Source organism: Sceloporus undulatus, chromosome 9 (assembly GCF_019175285.1).
Source record: "Sceloporus undulatus isolate JIND9_A2432 ecotype Alabama chromosome 9, SceUnd_v1.1, whole genome shotgun sequence".
Lineage (NCBI taxonomy): Eukaryota > Metazoa > Chordata > Lepidosauria > Squamata > Phrynosomatidae > Sceloporus > Sceloporus undulatus.
In genome coordinates this window covers 15716652-15732164 of record NC_056530.1, presented here as the reverse complement: position 1 = coordinate 15732164, position 15513 = coordinate 15716652, and the positions used below count along the sequence as shown (strand labels likewise).

The 15513-nt window shown below is 40.9% G+C and overlaps 1 protein-coding gene across 2 annotated transcripts in view; it reads left to right on the top strand.

Annotated features, from left to right (window-relative positions):
* PTAFR (platelet activating factor receptor) overlaps positions 1-12583 on the top strand; it is a 16600-nt gene extending 4017 nt beyond the window's left edge. The window contains exons 2-3 of one of the 2 annotated variants that reach the window (XM_042441244.1): positions 3539-3700; positions 7853-12583. In XM_042441244.1, the coding sequence (XP_042297178.1) occupies positions 7897-8997 (1101 nt within the window). In that variant the 5' untranslated portion in view covers positions 3539-3700; positions 7853-7896 and the 3' untranslated portion in view covers positions 8998-12583. The remainder of the gene's footprint in view (positions 1-3538; positions 3701-7852) is intronic. The other variant, XM_042441243.1, reaches the window with a different exon arrangement.
* The last annotated feature ends 2930 nt before the right edge of the window (positions 12584-15513 follow it).

Genomic DNA, 15513 nt, shown 5'->3' with positions numbered 1-15513 from the left:
CTTTGAATCTAAACTTGCTCTTTGTGGGATTAGATGACCACTCATATTGCTGCCAAAGCTTTAGAGTCCCTTGGTCCCTTGGCTGGCATTTCAGCGTGTGATTAGTAAGCAGTGATAGGAGCATAAGAAGAAGAAGAAACAACTCTCCACTAACCACCCCTTTATCTCCAGGCAGCTCTTCAGACCCTGTCCATTGAGAATCAGTGCTATGCATTTAGAGTTGTACTAGAACAGAAGAGGTCCAATTCCATTATGCACAAGCTGTTAAATTGATAGATGACTTTGAGCTAACTTGCATCACGGGTTGTTTGGTGAGTAGAAAATGAAGGGTGGAAAGAAGAGCACACATGTTGCCTTTCATTTATTGGAGAAAAATGGATACAATTTATAAATAATGAATGAACAAAATCTGAGAGTGAGAGGGAAAGAGGTTTACACAGGTACAGGAGGAATTTTTGCCCAAGCACTTCCTAAAACATGAACTGGCACTGCTGGCCGTATATTCTTGTCCCTTTCCTCAAGATCTGTTAAAACCACAGCCATATTTGCAGGGTGAGCATTTGCACTGAATCACTGACACATTCTATGACAAATAATCTTTAATTTCTGGAAAATATGGAATACCGCCACAGCAAATACCCTAAAACAGCCTTCCCAGATATAATATATATCTCCATCCCCATTGGGGATGATAGGGCTTGTATCCATGGCATGGAGAATGCTGGGCTGGCAAAGGCATCAGGGAGATCATCTGTGGACACTTCCATCCACTTACCAGAATCTCTAGAGGCTGGTTATTTCTGCTATATCCACGTTTTGGGAAGTCCTGTCCTGGATTGTTGCAAGGAATATTCCACAGACCTGTAGCTGGAGGTTCTTTGTTGCCTGCCAGGTTCCCCACAAACGAGAAGTGAGAAGGACTCAAAGAACCCCCTGCGCAAAGCATGGAAATGAGGAAACAGATGTGTCATCATCGTCATCATCTTTGTAAGGAGGTTCAAGAAGGAAATGTTAAATTAAGCAAAAGTTATAAAGAGACATAATGGATTTTTAAAAGCTATGGATGTGTCAGTATATGCCTTACTGAGCCTCAGCTGCTGTGCTATTAAAGCATAAATGTATTATTGATCTTTGTGATTTCCTTCCAGAGAGCAGAAATTATGTAGTCACAAAAAGCCATTGGCTCCCAATCAAAAGCTGAGCTTTGGCACTGTTGTTGCACCCAGACTTTTGGTAGTTAGCACCTTTCCATTTTGGGCTTGCTGGATGCTTGATCTCCTTTAGGATGTTACCTATTAATGAATCTCTTGCCACTTTAGGAACCCTTATTTTTTAAAACAAATTTAGAGTTCTTAGAGTTTTGTTGAATCATTTCAGGATTGTTCCCAAGGAGAAGAGCCATCCAAGAATCCGATAGACTGCACTGGACAACCCAACGGAACACAGGCTGTTAGAAATGTGATGAAATGAAAGCTGTAATCCGACACAATGGAAGGACACCAGGTAGGAGAATGCTATGCTAATGTGGATGTCGCCAGTGTGTGTACTACTTAAATTAGCAGATTTATTTATTTATGCATTTCAAATTTTCTTTCCCACCCTTTTTGTAGATATGTATGTGTATTTACTCCAGCCTATAAAGCCAGATTGACTGTGACCTCCCAGAGTACTTTTTCCGCCATCGCTCCCACTTTATGGAATGCCTGCGGACGAGATCGTCAAATTACCAACTCGACAGGTTCAAGAAGCTGTCAAGACGGATCTCTTCAGCAGGCCTTCCCGGATATAATTACTTGGCCATGGTAATGACTCCCGCACAGAATGACTCTGCCCACCATTATTGTTTTAACTGTACTCAAGTTGGAATCAAAATTAAACAGGCAGTAAAGAAAATCAATTAGAAATAGTTAACTTCCTCTGGCTTAAGAAAGTAGATAAAGTGCATATATTACCATCCCAGAGGTCTCAGTAAACCAGTGAAGATGTTCTGTAGGGATAGGTGGGGCTTGTTACCTGGTGTTTACATTGATGGTTGGGGTCCAAAAGAGATGTTATTGGCAGCAGCCTGGACGTACCAGAGCCAAAGTCTCCATGGTTTAATAACATACCCAGGGATATGGCTGCTTAAATACACCAATAGTAGTTTAATTTCCTCCCACTGATTTGAAGAGGAAGGAAAACCACAGAAAAGAAGACTTTCAGGGTAACCAGTGACCTCCTCAATACCTCGTACCTCTCATTGTGGCCACCGCAAGCCAAATGGGCTTGCAATTATTGATCACTGGCCATGTGTATATAAATATACATTAATAAAGCAGCCATAATACACATTATTTAAATATGACCACAATCAAGTAAATCTTGTCAACAGAGGGCTGTCTCATAACTGGTTGCTACCATTGAAATTGCCATCTCCTATCTACCCAGAATTCCCCACCACTATGGCGCCAGTTGGTGTTTAATCCAAAACAGTCCTTTTTACACTCGGGGGAATGCTAACCGGCTTCATGATCATCAAGACATGATACTAAGACAAAGGTACAAGATTGGGCAAGTGTCATGGGCTGGGGCTGCCTGGTCCCCCGGGAACTTCAGAGCCAAACCTCCTGTCTTGCCATCCTGAAAAATATCCATCAAGTGCTCCATGGGGTTGTTTGTGTCAATTTCACCACTCTATGAGGAGCAGCAGAAAAACCCCCAGGATAAATCATAGAATCATCAGTTGAAAGAGAACTCTAGGGCCATCAGGTCCAACCCCTTGCTGCATGCAGGAACCACAATACTCTACAGACCTGTAGTGAACTGGAAATCCTACCCTGGGAGTGTTTGGAAGCTTTTAGGGCAAAAATTAGGAGCTCCTGGGGGCCCAAAACATTATGGATGCATAAATAAATAAATCTGCTAATTTAAGTAGTACACAACACTGGCGACATCCACATTAGCATAGCATTCTCCTACCTGGTGTCCTTCCATTGTGTCGGATTACAGCTTTCATTTTCACACTTTCTAACAGCCCTGTGTTCCGTTGGGTTGTCCAGTGCAGTCTATCTGATTCTTGGATGGCTCTTTCTCCTTGGGAACAATCCTGAAATGATTCAACAAAACTCTAAGAACTCTAAATTTGTTTTAAAAAATAAGGGTTCCTAAAGTGGCAAGAGATTCATTAATAGGTAACATTCCTAAAGGAGATCAAGCATCCAGCAAGCCCAAAATGGAAAGGTGCTAACTACCAAAAGTCTGGGTGCAACAACAGTGCCAGAGCTCAGCTGTTGATTGGGAGCCAATGGCTTTTTGTGACTACATAATTTCTGCTCTCTTGGAAGGAAATCACAAAGCATCAATAATACATTTATGCTTTAATAGCACAGCAGGCTGAGGCTCAGTAAGGCATTACTGACACATCCATAGCTTTTAAAAATCCATTATTGTCTTCTTTATAACCTTTTGCTTAATTTTACATTTCCTTCTTTGAACTCTCCTTACAAAGATGATGACGATGATGACACATTCTGTTTCCTCATTTCCATGCTTTGCGCAGGGGGTTCTTTTGAGTCCTTCTCACTTCTCGTTTGTGGGGGAACCTGGCAGGCAACAAAGAACCTCCAGCTACAGGTCTGTGGAAATATTCCTTGCAACAATCCATGACAGGACTTCCCAAAACGTGGATATAGCAGAGAATACCCAGCCTCTAGAGATTCTGGTAAGTGGATGGAAGTGTTCCTACAGATGTATCTCCTCTGATGCCTTTGCCAGCCCAGCATTCTCCAAATGCCATGGATTACAAGCCCTATCATCCCCAGATGGGGGATGACTGTAGTATATTATATCTGGGAAGGCTGTTTTATGGTATTTGCTGTGGCTGTATTCGCATATTTTCCCAGAAAGTTTAAAGACGCTTATTTGCTCATAGAATGTGTCAGTGATTCAGTGCAAAGATGCTTCACCCTGCAAAATATGGCTGGGTGGTTTGTAACAGATCTTGAGGAAAGGGCACAAGAATATACTGCCAGCAGTGCCAGTTCAATGTTTTAGGAAGTGCTTGGGCAAAAATCTCCTCCTGTACCTGTGTAAACCTCTTTTCCCTCTCACTCTCAGATTTTGTTCATTCATTATTTCATTAAATTGTATTCCATTTTTTCTCCAATAAATGAAAGGCAACATGTATTGCTCTTCTTTCCACCCCTTCATTTTCTACTCACCATAACAACCCAGTGATGCAAGTTAGTCTCAAAGTCATCCTATCAATTTAACAGCTTAGTGCATAATGGAATTTGGACCTCTTCTGTTCTAGTACAGAACTCTAACTGCTATAGCACTGATTCTTCAATGGCAGGGTCTGAAGAGCTGCCTGGAGATAAAGGGTGTGGTTAGTGGAACGAGTTGTTTCTTCCTTTATGCTCCTATCACTGCTTACTAATTCACACGCTGAAATGCCAGCCAAGGAACCAAGGGACTCTAAAGCTTGGCAGCAAATATGAGGTGTCATCTAATCCCACAAAGAGCAAGTTTAGATTCAGAAGGAGGAGTGAAGATAAGAGGAAGGAACATCAACAATCTAAGATATGCAAATGGTGTTTGGGGAAGGTAGAGGCACAAGGGACCACATTGCAAACATGAAATGGTTAATGGAGCGTACCAAAGAATTCCAGAAGAAAATCAGTATATGTTTTATAGACTATAGCAAAGCCTTCGACTGCACGGTTCATGAAAAGCTATGAAATGCTCTTAAAACATGGGAGTGCCACCACATTTGATAGTCCTGATGAGGAATCTGTACTTAGGACAAGAGGCTATTGTTAGAATATGGATAAACAGAATGGTTCCCAATTGGCAAAGGGGCCAGGCAAGCCTTCATCCTTTCACCCTTTCTATTCAACTTGTGTGCATAAAATATCATACATAGAGCAGACTTGGAAACAGAGGAAGGAGGAGTGAAGATAGGAGGAAGGAATATCAACAATCTAAGATATGCAGATGACATCATACTACTAGCAGAAAACATTACAGACCTGGAACATCTGCTAAGGAAAGTCAAAGAAGAAAGTGCAAAGATAGAGTTAATGTTGAACATTATGAAAAAATAATAATAACCATGGAGGAGCTACATAAATTGTTGCTTAAACAGTAGCATCAAATCCCGCTGTCATTTCTGTATCAAGATGGAGAGCACTTAAACCACTGACAGCAAAAGAAACCCATAGGTTCTTCTTCGCCTATCAGACAGTAAAATGCAATAATATCATTTCATGCTACTCAAATCTGCACCTTCAGAAGCCTGCCTTGGGTTTGAATCTCTTTGTTCAACCCTCAGGGGTTCTGGCTTCCTTTTAGTGTACTTGGCAAGCTGTTGTCACAGGGATGGTTGGCTTTAGGAGGAACTGAACATTGAGAAGTACAACAGGCTGTTCCCCTGAATGTTCAGATTTCCTTGAAAAGCAAAAGGAAGGAGGAAAGTGTCTAGCTTTTATACTTATGGAGATACAAGAAACCTGCAAGTAATATTCTGTCCAACTGCACCTTCAGAAGTGATATAGCTTTAAACATATTAGCCCACCCATATTTATGTTCTGACTGTTCCACAGGAACCCTCATTTTCTGAAGCCCTCTCCCCATATTTCTTTCTATGTAGTTGGCACACTGTATAGAAACAGATGTTGCTTCCTCCTGTCCCTTTTGACTTGGAAAATGGGAAATGAGAACCAATATAACATTGTGGCTCACATCCTGTTAAATATTTAGCATTCAAAATAATTTATTTCCTCTTTCTGGAAATAAACAGAGAAGTGTGGCATGTCCAGGAATGGATGTTACATATTCTTCAGTTAAAGGTAAACTGTTGAATGATCCTCAGAATACTGGGTGATCCTCAGAATAAAGGATTTAACACCTACAGATGAGATGTCAAAGGCAGCTGTGAAGATTAACTAAAGGAAAAGAGATTCCCCCTCAACTCAGAAAGAACATCGTGACAGTAAGGGCTGTTTGTAGTGGACTCTCCTTCTTTGGAAATTTCTAAATAGAGGCTGGATGGCCATCTGTCAGGGATGCTTTGATTGTATGTTTTGGCATGGCAGGGAGTTGGATTGAGTGGCCCTTGTAGTCTCTTCCAACTCTAGGATTCTATGATTATCCAAATTATGAATGTGCAAACTAGCTATTTTGTGGCATGTCTGACTATGCAAAGAGCAGAACAACATTTCCTATTGCATCTGAGGGCAACATAGAGTTTAGGCCTTGGGCCCTCAGGCATGATGCAATTGCTGTCTGTCCTTTCCTAAAGCAGCTCTGAATAGTAGAGCTGATCCTGTAAGCAAACCAAATGGGCCAGAATGGAAGCAGAGTAGGTAGGGAAAGCAAAACCATCCAGGAGGGGACATGCCCACCTCCCTCAGGCACAATCTGAGTGCACTTAGGGTCCTTCCAGAAGAAAGCAAACCTTGACATGGTGATAAAGATTTTGGTAGCTTCCTTTCAGATTACTGCAATGTGTTTTACACCTGGCTGCCTTTGAAGTATGTTTGGAAATAGCAGCTGCTCAGCACAGCACACAGGTTGCTTTTTAATTTACATTTCCCAGATCATGTAATACTAGTCTTATATCATACATCAACTGCACTGGCTTCTGACTTGTTTCTAGCCCCAGTTCTTATCTCACTGGTGCTTATCCCACTGAGGCTGAGAATCTACCAGGCCCTTTACCCATTAAACTCAGTTGAATGAGGGGTTCTTCCAAATAAGTGAAAGGATAGCAGTTTGATTTTAAAATGTTTTATCAGAAAAGTGTTGTATTTAATAAAATACAGACATTCTTTCTGATAACTTAAAAAGAGGGAACTTGAACAAATTCAGTTATGTTACCACACCGCATATTGACATATTACTCAAATCATTGTGTGGTTTACGTGGACTACATACAGTTGCTGAAGTCTCTTCAGCATGACTTCAGTTCAACCTTTTTTTTCCTTTCAGATTTCTCACTTCCTTATAGTGAAAGCAGTTAAGGTCTTTCACTGCTTTGGGAAGTACCAGTGAAACTGTATGGCATAAAAGCTGTATGGCTTGAAAAAGGAAATGACACTATTTGTCCAACAAACTGCCCCAGGAGGAGGCAGCAGTAATGGACAAGGAATGGGAATATACAAAAACCAGATGTAAGTCAGTCTTCCTGGGCATTTCATTTTGAACAAAAAGACTAACAGGGAAGACTGGAAAGAGAAACAGTTCATCAATGGAGGGTTAAAGAGAGATAAGGGTTTCCTGACACACTACACACATTGTAACACTAGCTAAACCCCCAGCTTCACCGGAGCTCTTTTGGCTAGTTCATCACATCTTCTTTTCCCCCTAGTACATCCCAATACTCATTGTAACTAACCTTGGCTTTAGGCAACATCCCTGCCTTGTCTCCCAGTGTCCATAGTTAGAACTGAACTTGTCACCTCATAGAAGGAATCCTTATCAAGTTTGTGGATGATTCAAACTGGAAAGGGTAGCTAACACATTGGAAGATAGGAACAGAATTCAAAGGGACCTTGATAAACTAGAAAACTATTCTGCAACTAATAGAATGAAACAAGGACAAAAGCAAATTCTACATTTATGCCACACACAAAAATGTACATGAAAAGGGCCTTGGGATTGTTGTTTACCATGAACCCACATTGTGATGCTGCAGTAAAGAAAGCAAATATTTTAGTGTGATTTAATAGAAACCTAGCTTCTTCCGGATCCCTCCACATAAGGGGAAATTTGCCTATGCTTGATCCTCATAGGAAATAATTGAACAAGTTCTTCTGCATTATACTTTTTCGCTGGTCCCATCCTGTATTAACTATTTCTTTCTTCTTTTTAGAATACGAAATCAGAGAACAACAAATTCCACACTTAAACAGCACCATGACCACTGCAGCAATAGCTGAAAAGGACAAAGGTGGAAATGTCTCATCTCTCAGTGTCCACACTTTGCCATGCCACATCGATTCTGAGTTCAGATACACTTTGTTTACTGTCTACTATAGCATCATCTTCATTATGGGCTTTATTGCTAACGTATATGTACTGTGGCTTTTCACTCGAGTTTATGCTACAAAGAAATTGAATGAAATCAAAATATTCATGGTGAACTTGACAACAGCTGATCTCCTCTTCCTGGTCACATTGCCTATGTGGATTGTATATTACCACAACAGAGGTGACTGGATAATGCCCAGCTTTTTGTGTAATGTGGCTGGCTACTTATTCTTTGTGAACACATACTGCTCCGTTGCTTTCCTGGGAGTCATAACATACAATCGGTTCCAAGCAGTCACAAGGCCCATATCAACAGCTCAGTCCAGCACACGAAGAAGGGGCATTTATATCACTGTAGCCATCTGGGTCCTGATAGCTGGCCCCTCCATGTACTTCCTATATGATGAAGGCACTACCAAGGAAGTAGTGCCTTCCTCAAGAACTTTTACCCGCTGTTTTGAGCGCTACAACCCCCAAAATGATACTACTCCTGTTTTAGTATTTCACGTGATCATTTGCGTGTGTTTCTTTATTACTTTTCTAATTGTCATGGTGTGCAACGCATCCATTATCCGGGTATTGCTGTCCCAACCAATGCAAGAGCGGCAGAGCAGCATCAAGCAAAGAGCTCTCTGGTTGGTGTGCACCGTCTTGACTGTCTTCATTTTGTGTTTTGTTCCTCACCACATTGTGGATTTACCCTGGACCCTGATGGTGCTGGACAAATGGCAGATAAGCTGCCAGAACAAAAAGTTGTTGAATGATATGCACCAAGTGACCCTTTTCCTCCTGGGTGCCAACTGTGTTCTGGATCCTATAATTTACTGCTTTCTCACAAAAAAATTCAGAAAGCACCTTTCTGAGAATTTGAAAACAATAAAGGACAGCCGCAAGTGTTCCAGGCACACAACTGAGACAACTATAGAGGGGATGATACCTTTGCAAGAATGCCTTCATCCCTCCCTGAAATTTCAGCAGCCTGCATAGCAGTAAATTTTCTATTGTGTGTATTTAAACTCCAATATCAGATTGAGTGCAGGCAAGAACCCCCACATTTCAGCACAAGTCTGGCAGATTCATTCACATTTCCAGCAGGTCTTTGTTACAGATGCAGGAACTGGACTGATTAAATATCACATCTCAAAAAGAAGAAGGAATGCCTCAGCCAAATTGGCCTTGCTATTGTTGTGAAAAGAAAATACCTGAAATATTTTATGGCATGTTTTCTATATAAAAAAAGGGGACATTACATTCAGAGTTTAATTGCGCCAATATTAGGTGTCTGATGCTCTCCTTACACTTTGTCATGTAGTTAATTCACAATTTTTGGATTTGGGTGGGCATTGGAATTACCTGCTGGTTATGTCTCATCTCTCAGGCTGAGTAGTGACAAATGTGAGAAGGAACAGCAACCTCTGTCCATCTTACTTTCTACGTCTGGTTGGCTGTTAGACAGTGCTTGGTAGAAGCTTTTCAGATTGCATCTGGGAAAAGAATCACAACAAAGTGGAAGTGAGTCCAGCCAGGGAAGTGGTATTTTTTCAAAGCAAAGCAACACCCACACCCACATCCACACACCGCAGACCTTGTTTTGTATTACAGTTTGACCATTTTCAGCTATGTTAAGGAATTCATAGGCTAGGAATTCCTACAGTTTGAGTCTTTGCATATGTTTACATACAAAGACCAGGTGTGGATTCAGCTATCCATATGATAAAGGTAGCCCTATCACAAGAGCTGTGTGAAGAAAAAAAAATATTTTTGTGGTAGAGCATATGCTTCATATAAAGAAAGTCCAAAGTTTAGTTGCTGGCATCTTCAGTTAAATGAATCAGGGACCGTGTGATTGTAGAGACCTCTGGTTTGAGGCCCTGCAGAGCCACTGCCAGTTAGAAAAGACAACTTTGGGGAAGGTCGAAAAACAGTGCAAGTTGGTAGAAAGAGGCTGCCTGTGTGCCTAGTATTTGCACATTACTGGTTTGTGATGAGATGCAGATGGGCTCAAAGCTGTTGGCCAAGAGGGCTTGTCTACATGCTTTCTTGACTAGGAAGATCATTCTCCTTTTTGGATGGCAAACTTCAGGGAGTGAGGTAAGAATCTATTTTCATTCAACAGAAACTAGTGGTGTTATGATATGGTGGAAAATAAGAAAACCATGTAGCTTGCTCACCCTTTTTATAAACAAAAGTTTCAGCTTTGGGCCCATTATAGTTACATAAAATTGTCGGATTTAAGTTCAGTGGGAATGTCTGTAAATGCTTTGGTGTTTGGATTAGAAGTAAGATTTTTTAGGATTATGTCCAAGACTACAGGATGGTCAGGATCCCAGCAGATGTCCATATGACATTCTAGGGCAGAGGTGGACAATGTGCAGCTTTGAAGCCAAATATGGCCTCCCTTCCAGAATTTCCCGGCTCCAAACAAAAATCAAACAAACAATGACTTGTCTTTCCAGGAAGCTTCCAGGAGCAGCATTTTGTTTAACTGGTCTAATGAGGGAGAAACATGACTCACCCATGGAGAAAGAAAAGTGAAAATGGTGGGGAGGGTGATACTTCTTTCAGGTTGAAACAGGCATGTTTTAACACTCTTACTGGCATGTCACTGAAACAGCCCCCCTCCAGCTGTATCCCACCTATTTGCTATATTTGCCTATTTTACAACAACCTACAACAATCCCTAAAGTAGGAATCAACACTTTGTAACACAGCTCAGGAGCTGAAGCATGTGAAACTATAGCAGGCATCTGTTTAAAGAAATGTATGATGCCTTAGTGCTAATGAACATACATGCATTCACTCCCATGTGAGCTAAAGATAAGCTGTACCTACCTGTCCCTGCAGACATATAACTGGAAGGGATCCCTAGGATGGAAATGAAAGCTGAAGAATAACAACCACACACAAACATTTGAAGAAGCCGCCACCAAAAGCAGCCTTTCTCAACCTTTTTACCCTTGAAAAAAATCCAGTTCTTGGGGATCTCCTGCATAAAAATCATTCTGTCTACAGCTAAAAAAGGGGATCCTCCATCACAATCTTTTACAGAGCCTCTCATAAAATCCTAGGGTTCTGAGTATCCCTGTTTGAGAAATCCTGACCTAAAGGGGGAAAATGAGGGATAGGAGACTGAAAATAGAGACGAGATCATACAAACAATTCAGTCCTCATACTGTGATGTTAGCAGGCCCTCTCTTAGAGCCTCTCTACAAGTGCTTTGTATATACATGTGTTTTTAAGTTTAGACTGTACTCACTATTGTGTATAATGCTTTCAGCATTCTCAAAGTAGAATTAAGATTTCAGTAAATCAGTAAGACAGCTTTTGCTCATCTGCAGAGAAATAATAATGCAGGCAGATCAAAGAACCAAGACAGGGCAACACATGTGAAAAACAAATTTCCAGGAGTTTGAGGCACCAAAAAAGCAACAACAGATGTTTGACTGCCTGAGGAAAAGGCCTAGCATTATTGTCAGTAACAGGGCTTAACATAGTAGGCTGGATGGTGAAAGATGAGGCATTTCTTGTGCAACAGTGCTTAAAGGAAGCTGTGGTTGCTACTTTGGCCATAGGGAGTCACTGCTTGACACCCTCATCTAACCTCTCGTTGTTTAAGATGGAAAATCGCTGCATGAGGTTAACTTTAAGGTTCGAGTGGTACACATGGCAGAAGAATTCTCCACCTCAAGAATGGAATGTGTAGCTGTCTAATAGTTGTCCATTTCATTTCCAAATTACAGGTTGAGAGACATTCTGCCTTGTGCTTTTATGTATAAGTCAGGGACAGGTTTGGAGCCAAAATGATAGATTTTGATATGACCTGTGAATATGTTGAGGGTAAAATTTAGCGGCATGTGGTAAAGAATGTAAAAGCTGAAGCAAAGGAAAATGATGCCAATGAACTAATAAAAATCCTGGCAGGCATAAGGGTTTGCGCTCACCTTAAAGACTGAATGGATGAGGAAGAAACTACAGTAAATGGTGGCTGTGTGATGTGTGGAGGAGGCAGCTAGACACAGGCTGGACTGAGAAAATGCAAACATGTCAAAAAGGATGAAAAGGCAAAGCAAAGAATATGGCGACTATGTCAGCAGCGATGTAGTAATTTTTACTAATGTTTTTATTTCGCCTGATTTTAACCCAGAAAAGCTGACAAACATACAGAAATGTCTTATTCAAGTCTTCAAAGCCCAATTCCTCTTGACTCTCTTTTGAGAGGAAGCACCAAAGAGCAGTCACTGCCATCACCACCATTTTCTCACCCAGGCATTTAAGAAAGGTGAGAAATGGCAGAGAGAACAGAGGCAGTTGGTGCTTCTTTTAAGTGTTCCTGGGATTGACTAAGCACCACTCTAATCAGAGAAGGGGATGGTTCCTTTTTTGCTAAGATTTAAAGTACAGTACTTACAATGGCCCATGGACAAGTCGACCCAGTTTTTTCTGGGTTAATTTTTGGATTAAAATTTCTAGACTTATTAATAAGTATGTAAGTAAATATTTTTGTGAGGGGGGTATTGTGTGTGTGTGTGTGTGTGTGTGTTTGTGCTAAATTGTATGTTGAATTGAACTGTATGTCACTGTTGATGTATTGTATTGCTATAGCATGTGTCATGTAGCTTGTATGTTGTGAACCGCTTTGATCTGAAGGAAAAGCGGTATACAAATAAAAAATATTATTATTATTATTATTATTATTATTATTATTATTATTAAATTAAGAACAGGGGTAGGGGATAATCTCATGGAGGAGGTAATGGGTGGGCAGTCCTAAATGCTGCATGCAATAAGGTTTTAGTACAAACAGACACAGTGATTCCAGAATGGTTCCAAAGGAGCAAGAGGAAAGAAAACAATGCTGTTGTTAGGTGGATTTGTAAATGGTTGACCACACAAACCTAAAGGGGCTCCTCTTCACCCTGGAGAGAAGTGCCACAGGGACAGGGTTATGTCCTGGGCCCAGTGCTATTCAACATCTTTATCAACGACTTGGATGAATGAATAGAGGGCATACTTATGAAATTCGTAGATTACACCAAATTAGGTGTTGCTGATACCCCACAAGACAGGATCAGAATTCAATTTTAATAAATTAGAAAGCTGGGTCAAAGCTAACAAAATGAATTTCAACAGGGAAAGGTACTGCACAGACACTGGCTTGACAACAGTACAGTTGACCCTTCTTATACACGGATTTTTTTATACACGGATTCAAGCGTACACGGTTTGAAAATGTTCAAAAAAAAGTATAAATTTCAAATATCAAACCTTGATTTTCCATTTTTTATAAGGGACACCATTTTGCTATGTCATTATATTTAATGGGACTTGAGCATACACAGATTTTGTTATACACGGGGGATCTTGGAACCAAACCCCAGCGTATAACAAGGCTCCACTGTATATATGAAAGGGATATAAGAGTCCTAGTAGACCACAAGTTGAGCATGAGTGAACAGTGTGATGTGGCAGTTTAAAAACCCAATGTGATTCTAGGCTGCATCAATAGAAGTGTAGTGTCGAGATCAAGGGAAGTAATAGTGCCACTCTATTCAGCTTTAGTCAGGCTTCACATGGAATTCTGGGCACCACAGTTAAAAAAAGGATACAGGATTGAAAAGCTGAACCATGTCCAGAGGAGGGTGACCAAAATGGTGAAAGGTCTGGAAACCATGCCTTATGACAGTGGTTCCCAACCTTCCTAATGCCGCGACCCCTTAATACAGTTCCTCATGTTGTGGTGACCCAAACCCATGAAATTATTTTCATTGCTACTTCATAACTGTAATTAAATAGGTGTTTTCCAATAGTCTTAGGCGACCCCCATGAAAGGGTCATTTGACCCCCAAAGGGGTCCCGACCCACAGGTTGGGAACCACTGCTTTATGAGGAGCTGGGTATGTTTAGCCTGGAGAAGAGAAGGTTAAGAGGTGATATGATAGCCCTGTTTAAATATTTGAAGGAATGTTATACTGAAGATGGAGCAAGCTTGTTTTCTGCTGCTCCAGAGACTAGGATACAGAAAAAATATGTGAGTCCTAGTAGTCCACAAGTTGAACATAAGTCAACCGTGTTATGTGGAGCTAACAGAATATAGGAAAAGAAATCCCACCTAAACATTAGGAAGAACTTCCTGAAAGTAAGAGCTGCTCGGCAGTGGAATACGGTACCTCAGACTGTGGTAGTCTCCTTCTTTGTAGGTTTTCAAACAGAGACTGGATAGCCATCTGTAGGGAGTGCTTTGATTGTGTATTCCTGCATGGCAGGGAGTTGGTCTGGGTTGTCCTGGAGGTGTCTTCCAATTCTGATTCTGTGACATTACAGCAGTGTTCTCAGGTGCATTTAAAATTTTAGACAGAAATAATTGCTCATGATTATAGCCAGGTAGCCCCAAAAACCCAATTTTCATAATGCATGATGACTACAGAAAATGATACCACAGCAAAGGACTTGAATGAAATAAGCCCCAAGATTAGTCTGTCAACTGCTTCACATATGCCTAAGTGCTATTCTTTGTGCTGTGATTCTTAACTCTTGTGATGTTTTCTAATAATGTCAAAGATGTCAAAAGCAAGGGAACTTGGAGAGACACAATGCCTCTGGAGAAAGGTTTTCTTTTAATAAAGTAAATAAATGAAGGTTACAGAAACATTTTGTCCATGAATATCAAATTTCTAAAAACATCTATTTGCAAGCAGTTACTGCTAATCAGATAATTACACTGCTGTCTTCCTTAGATAATCATAACACAATCCTATACAAGGCCACTCAGAAAAATGTGTCACTGAGACACAATACTGAACTGTAAACTCCTATAGGGTTGGTACAAACCGGCACTAAAAGCCACTTTGCTTTTGAATTGAATTCGAATTGCGTTCAAACTGACTCCCTGTTGCCCGAAAATAGCTTGCCGTTGCCCGAAATTGTGTGTGATCACCTCTCAGGCAATAACGTTAAACCCCACGATTGCGTTTGGATTGACTGCCCAATGCCCGAAATTGCGTGTGGTAGTCTATCATGCAATAACGTTAAACCTCATGATTGCGTTCGGATTGCCATTGGATTATACTCCCACTTTCCCTTGTCTGATAAACTCCACTGGGTAAGGCTCTTTCCTATGAGAAATATTACCTGCTGTTCTCTTTCTTATGGTGGGTTTCCAGAGCTTCAGTTCTGCTTAGCTTTGCAAACTCTAGCAGAGATAATCCAGTTTGAGACCACTTTAACTAACCACCTTGGCTCAGTGCTATGGAGTTTTGGAAACTAGTTTGTTGTGGCCCCAGAGCTCTCTAACAGAAAAGGTTCAATGCCTCACAGAACTACAGTTCCCAGAATCCCCTAGCACCTAGACAGGGCACTTAAAAGTGGTCTCAATCTGGATTATTTCTGCAGTCTGTTTTGGTCCTAAATTTGACTTTTTCCAGACTTTGCAAGAATAATCCTAAATGGGATTAATTTTTGCAAGGATTGATGATAAGGCCCATTATATTAAGTAGGGTTTTCTCA